This window comes from Leptopilina boulardi, unplaced genomic scaffold (assembly GCF_019393585.1).
Source record: "Leptopilina boulardi isolate dan_hultmark-lab unplaced genomic scaffold, ZJU_Lbou_2.1 LbouV2_4, whole genome shotgun sequence".
NCBI lineage: Eukaryota > Metazoa > Arthropoda > Insecta > Hymenoptera > Figitidae > Leptopilina > Leptopilina boulardi.
This window is the reverse complement of record NW_026137973.1, coordinates 153,772-167,163: the sequence shown is the minus strand read 5'-3', so window position 1 is coordinate 167,163 and position 13,392 is coordinate 153,772. Positions and strand designations below refer to the sequence as shown.

Genomic DNA, 13,392 nt, shown 5'->3' with positions numbered 1-13,392 from the left:
AAATCAATAAAATTTAATGTTATTTTAATTACTTTTTTCTAAATAGAAGGAAAATAAAAAATGTTTAAGCAAAATTAATTTATAATTAGGTTAGAAAATAACAAAATTCAAAATGATTGTAAAATTCAAAATTTTATTTTTGAATTTTACTATTGATTTTTAAAGAAACATAATTTGTATTTTTTATTTAAATGTACAATTACAGAAGTTTAAAAATTAAAATTTCCAATATTCTTTTTATGTTATAATCGAGATATATTTTTTTGTCAGTATTTGAAATTAATAATATTCGTTAAGAAACATTTTTTTAATTATATTTTTTAAAAAAATTTTGTTTTCTTATTTCAAAAAAATTTACTATCAATCGGATTTTTAATTAATTTTAACCGTCAGTTTTAGCATATATTGGTAAACTCATCCGCCATTCTGATTACTTACTAAGTCATTTTCAAAAATTAGGACCAATTTTATCCTTTTTTGAAAATTTTCGAAATTATCGACTTTTCAGATCTCTCACAGCTAGATATTGAGTTTTTTTTCCCCAAGTAGCTTTTACTGGTTAGTTAATGTATATGAATTAAATTTTGAATAACCAAATTTTGGCTATTATTATAAAAATCCTATGATAGTTTTTTTTTATTTTAATTATTTATTCAATTACATTTAAAAAATGATCTCGATTATGTAGGTGAAATAAATGAAAATTATAATTTCAAATTTCGTTTTTTCTTAAATAAATAAATAAATAAATAAAATAATTTAGTAAATTAAATAATTAATTTAATTTACTATTGTTAAATGTTTTAATAAACTAATTGCCTAAACGCTTTTATTAAAATTTTAAATATATTTAAAAAATATATTTATATTAATAATTTATAATAATATTTATATACTATTTTTTTATTATATTATTATAAATATATTTTATGTTTTCCTTCTATTAAGAATTAGCATTTTAAACTTAATTGTTTTTTTGTCCATTCTCAACGAAAAATGTTCATTTAGTATTTTATAATTTTATTTTATTTTTTTACAAGTAGATTTTCAATTTTCAATTTAAACAAAAAAAAATAAGAAACTGTTTTACCTAGCGAATAGTTACCGACCGTCGATATTTAGAACGGAACAAAATGTTAATTAACGGACTTTTTGCCATATTAAAATTTTTTTTAACCATTTCTTTATAATAGAATACATTGATGGAAAAATGAATTTAAAGAAAAGAATAAAAAGTATCTATGTAACAAAGTAAGATCATTTAATCCTCTATTAAGTTTCAATGTCTTCTATTCATTACAGCATTATGAAATTTAATTATTCAATGAATTACCAAGAACCGTATTCATTTTCATACGGTTTTTCAACTATATTTTTAAAACTAGCAACTCTAACACAAGAATCAAATGAATCCATATAGCTATACACAACTATATTTTCTAATAAAAATGCAAAAGCACTTGTTTCTTCTTTGTTGTGGACACATATAGACAATATGTAATTTTGTATGTTATTCGACGATTTAGAAACATTTGTGTTATATATAAAATCAATAGTAAAAGAATTAGGAAAAGTATAGGCAGTTTTTGGACTTTACTGTACCTAACAAGATTAGAATTCACTTCTGACCCTTACAGTACCTACGCACAGAGACTAGGATTAGAGGACGCGCCGAAAAGGGCCTAACAACGCCAACACCTCGACTGCGGGGGGGCACAAAAGACAGTACAAATCTTGACATTGACGAGTCAAGACGTGACGAACCGTAAAAGCCACTCATTACAATACAAACGCGACGCTTCCTTTACAATACAAACGCGACGCTTCCTTTTCAATACTGTTAAAGTTACGTACAATACAGATCAATAATTTATTACCTGCTAATTTAAACTCTACAATAGTGTAAAATTTAATATCCATTTGAATAAACAGTGTTTTATATATTTCAATAATTAAATACTTGGTTGTGTCAATTTATTTCTAATGCGCTTCGATAAAAACCCCAAAACATTGGTCCTTCGAGCCGGATCCTCACGCGGTGGATCCCTCGCGTACGTGTCTGCGGTCTACTGTGACGACTTAACATATGTGACCGTGTATGCTACGCGTAAAGATGCGGGTTTTGAGCGTATAGAAAAGGACGCTCGTGACGTAGCATCATAGCCAAGCGAAGCCAAGCGCAGCGTCGCGTCTATGAGTGTAGTAGTGGAGTGTACAGACAGTGCATAGAAGTAGCGTCACTAATACAGTTGCACCGCGTTACAGACAGTGACAGGGACAACTTAAGTAGTGCGCGTCGTAAGAGAGACACGGACAGTGCGAAAGGTGTAAGTGTTAGTGCAGTGATCAGACAGAGCTGTGCTACACGCACACTAGTGCTAAAGTGAAAGGTACATACTACCTGCAGACAGCAGTACAGTGCGTACGGACTAGGGACAGTAGACTATAGTGCGAGTGACAGACAGTTCTCGTAGTGTAGTACACAAAATGATGCACACCCCACCACCAGGCGTGCCACAGAGAAGGGATGGTGCGTCGCGGGATACTGATATCAGCAATACCGGAGGGGAAAACCCCACCCCGTTAAGACGAAGCGAAAGGGAAAACAAGGGGGTCCCACCCCCTAGGTATGATCCAAACCTTAAAATTCACGTAAGTGTTAACCGACCCGCGTCTCGTCACGGTTCAAAATATTCAATTCCTAGCGCTTTATCGTCGCGATCCGGGAGAACACCCACGGGGGCACCACCCTCCGTTACATCGGGGAATATGCGAACGCCGTCTGTAATTTCGCGACATTCCAGCAACTCTCAAACAAGAGAGAGCAGACAACTGGAAATTGAATTGCGAAAACAAGAAGAGTTGGCGGAATTGGAACAACAGCAAGCGGAGCGCGAACGACGAATAATCGAATTACGCGCGCGCCTCGAAGAATCGAAATTAAATGATGATGACGGACAAAAAATGCGATCATTGAATTCTAATGCGAGTGAGCGTTCGGTAAAAACAATAACCTCAAGCCAGTTAAAAGTCGCGGATTGGTTACAACGTGAAAACACACAAGATGACATACCAGTCGCGCGAGAATTCAAGCGACATTCAGAATTCACCGGAACGCGTCCGAAAGCAAACGGAAAAGGTTTAAATGTTAATACTCCCCCCGTAAATAATACGTATATGGCTCGACAAGCCATCGGGAAGGATTTGCCGATTTTCAAAGGATCTACAACCGACTGGATTTTATTTGAACGAATGTTTTACCAGACGACGGAAGCGTGCGGGTTCTCGTCGGCTGAAAATATGCTTCGGTTGCAAAAATGCCTACAAGGAGATGCCTTAGAGGCCGTGCGAGCTCTAATAATGACGACAAATGTAGAACGCGTAATGGATGTACTAAGACGGCGATTTGGTAGAGCCGAATACATAATTGAAGATATTATGAATAAAGTAACAAATACTTCAAATGTTAAGGACGATCAACCACTAACAATGATTCGGTTCGCGGAAAACGTTACAAATTTGGTGGCAACAATTGAATCTTTAGATCAGCCGGCTTACCTCACAAATCCACTTTTAATCCGACAATTAGTGAACAAACTACCCGCGACGTCAAGAATGAACTGGGGTAAAAGGGTCGCGAGAGACAAGGATGGTACCAACCTAGTTTGTTTCGCGAATTGGATAACGGAAGAAGCGGAAGCGGCGAGCGCGATCTACCAACCGTCAATCGAGAAGGATAAGAATCAAAAGCGAGTTTATTCTTGTAACGAAAACGTCGACGGTGAGCAGAAGAAATGTAATTTTTGTAACAATAATTCGCATTCGACCGACGCTTGTAGTGGATATAAAAAAATGTCTGTTGATGATAGGTGGAAATGGGTCAGAGAAAAAGGGGTTTGTTTTGGATGTCTGTCGTCAGAACACAGCATTCGAAAGTGTACTCGAGGACGATGCAAACGACAGGGATGTAGACTCAGACACCACACGTCTCTACACAACGATTTTTATAAAAAAAGGGAAAAGGGGAATGAAAAGCCAACGGATACGTCTGAAACAAGAAGCGAAAGTTCGGTACACAACAGCGTGGAACAAGTCACCTTTACGAACAAAAGTGCGCGACGCGTTTACCTGCGAATCCTCCCCGTGACGTTGAGAGGACCTGACCGCGAAATTGACACGTTTGCGTTACTGGACGGTGGCTCTACGGTATCACTCATATCAGAGGAAATGGCGGACAGACTTAGCTTGCAAGGACCGCGACGACCTCTGATTGCCTCGTGGTATGACAACACGACAAACGAGGACCACTCTTCACGACAAGTGAGCCTCGAAATTAAAGGTTTAAACGGGAAAGTATACAAAATAAACAATGTACGCACTACGAAAATGCAAATGCCCGGGCAAACAATGAACGTTAATTTAGATAAATGGCCGTATTTACGCGATCTCGACATTCCGGATTTAGAAAACGCGAAACCCACGATAATGATAGGTGAAGATAATGTACATCTTAAGAAAATAATTCAACAAGTAACAGGAAAAGTGGGAACACCCGCCGCAACGTTGACACCCCTCGGCTGGATGATACACGGACCAGATTCTTACGAAAAGGCAGACAAAGACCGTTTGTTTTTTGTTCAACATTCAAATGACGACAAGGATTTGAATGATGCAGTTCGCAACTTCTGGACGACTGAATCATTTGGAGTTTCTCCATCATCAAGAAACCTAAACACCAAAGAAGATCAGCGAGCCCAAAAGGTTTTAGACGAGACGCTGAAACGAGTGGGAAAACGATGGGAGGCAGGCTTACTGTGGAAGACATCTCAGGAAATCCTACCAGCAAGCCGTGAAACTGCTGTGAAACGCCTTTTATCTATCGAACGAAAAATGATTAAAGAACCGGAATTCGGGAAGCGTTACAGTGCTAACATGCAAGCGTACGTAGAAAAAGGTTACGCTCGGAAACTTTCGGACGAACAAGCTCGCTACACCACGGATACTACTTGGTATTTGCCTCACTTCGCGACCTTCAACCCCCAGAAACCAGACAAGCTTCGAATGGTTTTCGACGCAGCTGCGAAAAGTCACGGAGTTAGCCTAAACGACCGGCTACTAAAAGGACCTGACTTGCTACAATCGTTACCTGGTATACTTTTTAAGTTCCGCGAGAAAAGGATTGCCATCTGTGGCGACCTTAGGGAAATGTTCCATCAAGTCCGAATCCGAGAGCAAGACTGCTCTAGTCAAAGGTTCTTGTGGCGAAATCCCGATACCCAAGAAATCGAAACTCTGGAGATGGCAGTTATGATTTTCGGGGCCGTATCGTCACCCTTTATTGCTCAAGAAGTAAAAAACCGCAACGCCGCGGAGTTTCGCGAAAAATATCCGGGAGCGTATAAAGCAATCGTCGAGAACCACTACATGGATGATTTCGTCGACAGCGAAGACACAGTGGAGGAGACAGTTAAAAAAGTAAGTGAGGTTATGTACGTCCACGAAATGGGTGGTTTCGAAATGCGGAACATCATGACAAATTCCGCTGAGGTTCGAGAGAAATTGAATCCCGCGTACCTTGCACCGTTAAATAAGAATCTCTCTTTAAACGAAGAAAGTAATGCGCGAGTGTTAGGTGTAAACTGGACCCCATCGACTGATAATCTTTTCTTCTCAGTTAAATTTCCCAAACTTGAAAAAACGCTGCTGACGGGCGAGACACCGCCCACTAAACGACAATTGCTGAAAATACTGATGTCGCTGTTCGACCCATTGGGCCTGTTATCCCCACTAACAATTCGTGCGAAGATCTTGCTTCAAGATATCTGGAAGGAAGGTACGCAATGGGACGAAGAAGTACCTGCCGGAATAGCAAAATTGTGGAGCGAATGGCTGGACGACTTGCGGAGTTCGGAAAAACTACGAATACCACGGCACTATATGAATGGCATGGAAAAAACTTCTGAATTACAACTGCACGTATTTTGTGACGCCAGCGTGCAAGCGTTTGCTGCAGCTGCCTACCTGCGAATGGAAGGAGAGAACGAGATTCGAGTCACCTTGGTAACGTCGAAAACGCGAGTAGCACCGATCAAACTTCTGACTGTTCCGCGACTGGAGCTACAGAGTGCAGTAATGGCGGCCAGACTGGCAGCCTTCGTAAGAAAAGAACATAATCTGAACATTGACAAAGTTGTCTTCTGGTCGGATTCACAGACTGCTCTCAGTTGGATAAAATCGGACGCTCGGAAATATTTACCATTCGTGGCACACAGAATAGCGGAGATTTTAGACATCACCTCACCTACCGACTGGAGATGGGTTCCGACCAAGGATAACGTCGCGGATTTGGCAACGAGAAGCAAAATCGATGAAAAATTAGACCAATCGAGCCGTTGGTTTCAAGGACCGGACTTTCTGTACAGACCCGAGACAGAATGGCCAGCACAGAAAACGCAGGACGGACAAAGTGAAAATGTGACATCAGAGATGCGAAAGGAGTGTTGTTTTGCTATTACGGTCGAATCAACCTTAAAAATCCAACGCAGCCGCAAAACATTGACGTGGCTATACACAGTACGTGTCATGGCATGGGTGCAACGATTTATCGACCGATGTAAAAGAAAATCGGACTCGTATACTACGTGGGAACTCACAGGCACGGAAATTCAACGAGCAGAAGAAACTGTTTTAAAACAATCCCAGAAAGAAAGCTTCCCAGAAGAATGGCAGAGGTTACAAACGACAAAACAAGTTCCATCGTCATCAAAGATTTTCTCACTTTCCCCTGTTTTTAAAGATGGACTTATACGATTAGACGGAAGAGTGACAGACAAGAACGGGTCGACTTTTCAGCCGATTATTCTGGACAGTGACAATCACCTGATAAAACTGTTGATCTTACATTATCACTGGAAAACGGGTCATCACGGAAGAGAGAGGGTGGTCAACGATCTTCGACAATTTTATTGGGTAACGAAAATTCGAACCGCTGTCCGTCGATCGTGGAACGACTGTCGGCTGTGCACACTTCTGAGAAAAAAGCCCATGATCCCCAGAATGGCACCATTGCCGGAACCGAGACTACAAGACAACATCGCTGCTTTCACGAACACTGGCATCGATTATTTTGGACCGTTACTTGTAACTATTGGTCGGCGACGAGAAAAAAGGTATGGCGTTTTGTTCACGTGCCTGACAGTAAGAGCGGTACACATTGAGATAGCCGCCTCACTGGACACGGATTCCATGCTAATGGCCCTGCGACGAATGATGGCGAGACGAGGAAGTCCGAAAAGGATATATTCTGACAACGGGACAAATTTTCGAGGAGCCAGTGAAGAATTGAAGAAAGCTGTTCGAGAGCTGGACAAAAATGAAATATTACGACAAAGTTCAGCCGAAAAAATAGAGTGGCATTTTATCCCACCCGCGAGTCCACACATGGGAGGATGCTGGGAGAGACTGATCGGTTCAGTCAAGAGAACTCTCGCCGTCACTCTTAAAGAACGAGCACCACGCGAAGAGGTCCTGCAAACACTCCTCGCAGAAGCTGAGTACTCCATCAACAGCAGACCACTGACTTACGTCTCTGACGATCCGAGTGACCTACGAAGTCTAACACCTAACGACTTTCTCGGAGTCCAACCGGGAACTGTACGATTAACACATGGCCCTCCTTGTTTATCTCCTTCTGTTACAGGTGCCGAAACGTTGCGCAGACAATGGCGATACTCTCAATGCCTTACCGATCAATTTTGGAAACGATGGATCAAAGAGTATTTGCCTTCCATCAACAGACGCGCCAAGTGGCACCGTGAACGACCAGACTTACAAGTAAATGATCTGGTTGTCATTTGGGACGAGAACGCACCGCGCAACCAATGGAAACGCGGGCGAGTGACGACAGTCTATCCAGGGAGAGACGGCCGAGTACGAGTGGCGGACGTTTTAACAGCAACAGGCATTCTAAAACGTTCAGCAGCCAAACTATGTGTCCTAGAAACCCTTTAATGTATATACATTGATATACAGGAGGGGGAATGTTGTGGACACATATAGACAATATGTAATTTTGTATGTTATTCGACGATTTAGAAACATTTGTGTTATATATAAAATCAATAGTAAAAGAATTAGGAAAAGTATAGGCAGTTTTTGGACTTTACTGTACCTAACAAGATTAGAATTCACTTCTGACCCTTACAGTACCTACGCACAGAGACTAGGATTAGAGGACGCGCCGAAAAGGGCCTAACAACGCCAACACCTCGACTGCGGGGGGGCACAAAAGACAGTACAAATCTTGACATTGACGAGTCAAGACGTGACGAACCGTAAAAGCCACTCATTACAATACAAACGCGACGCTTCCTTTACAATACAAACGCGACGCTTCCTTTTCAATACTGTTAAAGTTACGTACAATACAGATCAATAATTTATTACCTGCTAATTTAAACTCTACAATAGTGTAAAATTTAATATCCATTTGAATAAACAGTGTTTTATATATTTCAATAATTAAATACTTGGTTGTGTCAATTTATTTCTAATGCGCTTCGATAAAAACCCCAAAACATTCTTGTTTTAAAATTTATACTCGTTATGTTCAATATTCACACAACAAAGATTTTTGATTATATAGAAATAAATTTTTTTCATTTAAATCTTTAAATGAAATGAATTCAAAAAATTTCAAAGGATTCATTTTTCAAGCCTAAATTAAAATTTATAAAATCGTGATTAAAACTTTTGATATGCATTAAAAGAAAATATGAAATTTTAGTTAAAAATGTCGATTAAATTTTTGCAATTTTTTTTGCTCAAGAGTTGGGGAAGTATATTCAAAACGAGGGTAGGGGGATAAAAATAAATTTGCATATAGCCGGGGCACATTTATATGGCAAAAATACAAATTATTCTAAAATCCAAAGTATCTTTTTCCTTCGGAAAAAAAAATTTATATTCGTTATGTTCAATAAAAGCCGGGGTTTTACATTTATATGTATGTATATATGGCAAAAGTACCAAATTATTCTAAAATCCAAAGTATTATTTCCTTTGGAAATAAAAAATTTATATTCGTTATGTTCAATATTTGTTCGAATAAAATTTTTAGGATGGAAAAATTTACAAAAAATTAAAAATAAAGATTATTTGACTTTTTACAAAAATATTGTAAATTAGAAATTTAAAATTTCCAAAAAGAAATAAAATTTTAATTTACAAAAATGTTGAATTTCAAATTAACACAATAATGTCAGAAAAATATAAAAATAAAGAATCAAGGAAATATTCAAAAAGAATTTGAACTAAGGAATAAAAAACATAAAAAAAACAATCAAAAAATTAGGTACATTTTTTTTAAATTAAAAAATGTACCGAATTTTGAATTTGTTTTAAAATTTTGAATTAAAAGAAATTAAAAACATACCATTTATAGTAGCGAAATTTGTAATAGATGAAGGTGAGAATTTCTTCTCAAAATGAGAATAAGCATCGAAATAATAAAGAATGATAAACTTACAAGAGGATCCATAGTATGTATATCGGTGAAAAGATTAAAACTTACACTTTTAAAATTTTTAATTAAGCAAAATTTTTTTTATTAAAAAAATAATTAAAAAAAAAATAAAAAATTATGCACTGTTTTAAAATTAAACATTTAAAATAATAACTTTTGTATGACAACTTAGAATTTTGAAAATTTAAACTACAGAACAAGGGACCCATGTTCTTCCCATGGTGAATCGACGAATAATGAACCAACATGGAAGGAGTAGGAATCTATTGGGGCTTATATAGGGCCCATTATATCCCCTCCAATGCGCTCTAAAATATGTCCCCACCTAAAATATTGCCCCCACTATGCCAGCCACTTAATATTATATACAAATATATATTTTTGAACATTTTAAACAATTAAAAGTTGTATGTAAATAAAAATTACAATTTTCTGCCCTGTAAATTGAATTTTTTTTATTTTTGATTGATTTACTTAATTGTATTATTATTATTATTATTATTCCTAAGTATCACGTAATATTACAGTAATATTACCGGGTAATACTAAGTGCTACTTGTGATTAATATTATTATTAATATTATTATTATTATTATTATTATTATTATTATTATTTTATTGATAGTGCAACTCCTATGTATAGTAACTAATTTATAATTTAATAATTATAGGCGCGCTTGTTAAATTTGTTTTAAATTTTAATTTTATTTAATTTTATTTTTTTTAAATAGAATTAGGAAAAACCCAAATTGGTTTTACATAGATTCATAATTCAATAAAAATTTTATTACATTCTTAAGGGCTTTGTTAAATTTTCTGAAATATAAAGGCATGGCGAAAAGGGTTTTCAAAGGGTCTATTATACCATAAGCTAAAGTATAATTTTACTTTAATCGGTTTTTAAGCATCATTCATCTAAGTATGCACAGAAAAGTTCATTTAAATATTTCTTTATAATATGTATATTCTATAGACTTTCAGCACTATATTTAGAAACAAATTTAATTTATTGTTTTAAAGCTAAATAAATATTTATTTGCTGCAAATAAAATTTTTTTTCATTGAATATAATATAATAATAATAATTATAATATATTACCGACGGAAAATATTATGAAATATGAAAATTCTATATTTTTCAGATTTCAATTAAACACATATTCATAACTACATTAGTTTATGTTAAAAAAAATTGTAGTTTATAAAAATGATAAAAAATTGAACATTAAAAAATATAATTCATTAAAAGTAAATTTCTCTTACATAAAAAATAAAGTAAAAAAAATAGATAAATATTAAAATTTTAAACTATTAATATATTAAATATTATAATAATAAAATACAACAAAAAAATAATCATAAAATTAATTTAGATAAATAAAAATTTACTAATATTGAAATTAATAGTAATAAAATTTGCGTATAATAATTATTAAATATATTATAAAAAATTTAATCATCGTCAAATAAATGGAACAAAAATTTCAAAATATTAATTATAAATAAAAATCCATAAACTAAAAAAATTTCATCAATTAAAAAAAATTTTCATTCCATTTTACTTAACCTTCCAAAATATTATTAATAAAAATTTCAATAATTTAAACTTCTATACAATTTTAGCATTTAGCAAAGTAAAAATTATTAATTATTATTTATCTAATAATATATATACTTATCCTAAATAGTTTTTTCGTCAATTCATAATTAAAACAAATCAAAATTATTATAAAATACAATAACCTTCTAACAACATTCGAAAAAAAATTGAAAAAAAAATTTTTTTTTGAAAAATAAAAATTTTCTTAATTTAGTTTTAACGAAATTGTCTGCCCAACGAACTCAGGCGAAATTTTGGTGCACTTAAAGTGCAAACCAAATTTGAAGTCGATTTATTAAAATTTGCTCAAGTTATCGTCGAGACAACTTTTTTGTCTACAGACATACATACAGACAGACATTTTTTTAAAACTTATTTTTTTGGCATCAGAAAGGCTTGAAACGTGGAGATTTACATGAATTAGAGGTTGGTCAAAATCGGGCAAATGTAATACTTTCTCATTATGATGAGAATGTAAAAGCAAATATTAATTTAAAAATTTTTAAAAAAATTAAAAAATATTTAAATATTTTGAAAAAATTATGAATATGTTAATGATATTTGTGTTATTTCAAAGTAATTTAAACAGTAATAATAGATAATAAGGACAGTTTCTTCAAAAATAAAGTAAATTTGCCCTGCATTTTACCCATTTTTCACCCATTTTTGTTTGTCATTTTTTTTAAGAAAAATGAGTAACTTTCTTGTTTTCACTCGAATCAAAAAATGCTAAAGGAAAAAAGTGTTTCATTTGTCTTATATTAAAAAAAAAAAAAATTGAAAAAATTTTTTTTTTTCAAAAATAAAAATTTTTGGAAATTTAAAATTATAAAAAATTGTGTAACTTTGTTGTTTTCACTCCAATTAAAAAATGTTGAAGGAAAAAAGTGTTTCATTTGACTCACATTTTTCAAAAAAAAATTGAAAAAGTTGAAAAAATTTTTTTTTTGAATAATGAAAATTTTTGAAAATTAAAAATTTGAATAATTTTGTTGTTTCTTTACGAAATTGTCTGCCCAACGAACTCAGGCGAAATTTTGGTGCACTTAAACTGCAAACCAATTTTGAGGTCGATTTATTAAAATTTGCTCAAGTTATCTTCGAGACAACTTTTTTGTCTACATACATACATACAGACAAACATTTTTTTAAAACCTATTTTTTTGACATCAGGAAGTCTTGAAACGTGGAGATTCGATTGCAAATGACGTATAAATAAAGAATTAGCGCTATAAATGTTTGAAAATTGATTGTATATAAAAATGAAATGATAATAATCAAAATAAATTATTCTTTTAGGTTAAAGGAAAAAAAATCTGCTACTACGCTCCTGCATTTATTTTTATCAATTTTTAAGGTTAATTTCTATTTTTTAATTTTTTCTCCAAACTCTATATTTCTCCAATGTTAATAGATTTAATTATTCAACAATGTTATTGCTTGTCATTTTAATTTTAATAACCTTTCAATTTTTCTTTATTCTTTTGATTTAGTATTTTTTATAACCTCCCTAAAGAGGAACTCTACACTTATACGTTATATACACACTCATCACACTTTTGTAGATTGTTAAAATTATTAGGTAAATGAATGAAAATTGAAGAAAAATGCTATTGAATTGAATAAATGATTTGATTTTTGTATTAAATTAAGTTTGTAATTATTAATATTATGTTTAAAGTAAACGATGGTTATATCAGTATATATAGTTATGCGGCTAAGAGAGCTCATTGCTGTGAACATAGCAGTTGAAGTGGGCGGAGCTTAAAATTTTATAACGTTTAAAAATAACCGACAAAAAAAATTCCTAAAAATTCAATTTTCAATGAAAATTATTTTTCCACTAAATTTACTAAAATACGAAAAATTTAAAAACAAAAAATTATTTTCTTTTCTCACTAAAATTAAGTTACAATTTATATGGACAATGAGAAGTGAATATTTTCAGCTGGGAGTGTGGCGACTCCTGTTATCCAGCTACTTGGAGGCTAGTTGTGGTGGAGTGTCTGAGGTCGGGGATCACTGCTAATGTAGTGTCCATGTCGACTGGACGTCCGCACTAAGCTCGTCATCAATATGGGCACCCTGGAGAAGTCCGGGGTGGCCAGGTTGGCTAAGGAGAGGCGAATCGGGCCAGAGGGGTAACCCAGCAGCCAAAAGTCTCCGTGACGAGCAGTAGTGGGATCGCGTCCAGGAGTGGTATTACATTGGTAGCCTGATCAATATGATACGACCCATAACTTTTTATTTTCTTTTTTTTTCCTCAATT

At 34.1% G+C, this 13,392-nt stretch overlaps 1 protein-coding gene across 1 annotated transcript; it reads left to right on the top strand.

Moving 5' to 3' along the window:
- Positions 1–1,323: 1,323 nt before the first annotated feature.
- LOC127289150 (uncharacterized) lies at positions 1,324–8,481 on the top strand. Its single transcript, XM_051316928.1, has one exon. It carries the CDS (start codon positions 2,488–2,490, stop codon positions 8,008–8,010), a length of 5,523 nt encoding a protein of 1,840 aa, XP_051172885.1. The 5' UTR covers positions 1,324–2,487; the 3' UTR covers positions 8,011–8,481.
- The last annotated feature ends 4,911 nt before the right edge of the window (positions 8,482–13,392 follow it).

What these genes read in the sequence shown, in the direction of transcription:
- LOC127289150 (XM_051316928.1), top strand. Translation starts at nt 2,488, where the DNA reads ATGATGCACACCCCACCACCAGGCGTGCCACAGAGAAGGGATGGTGCG.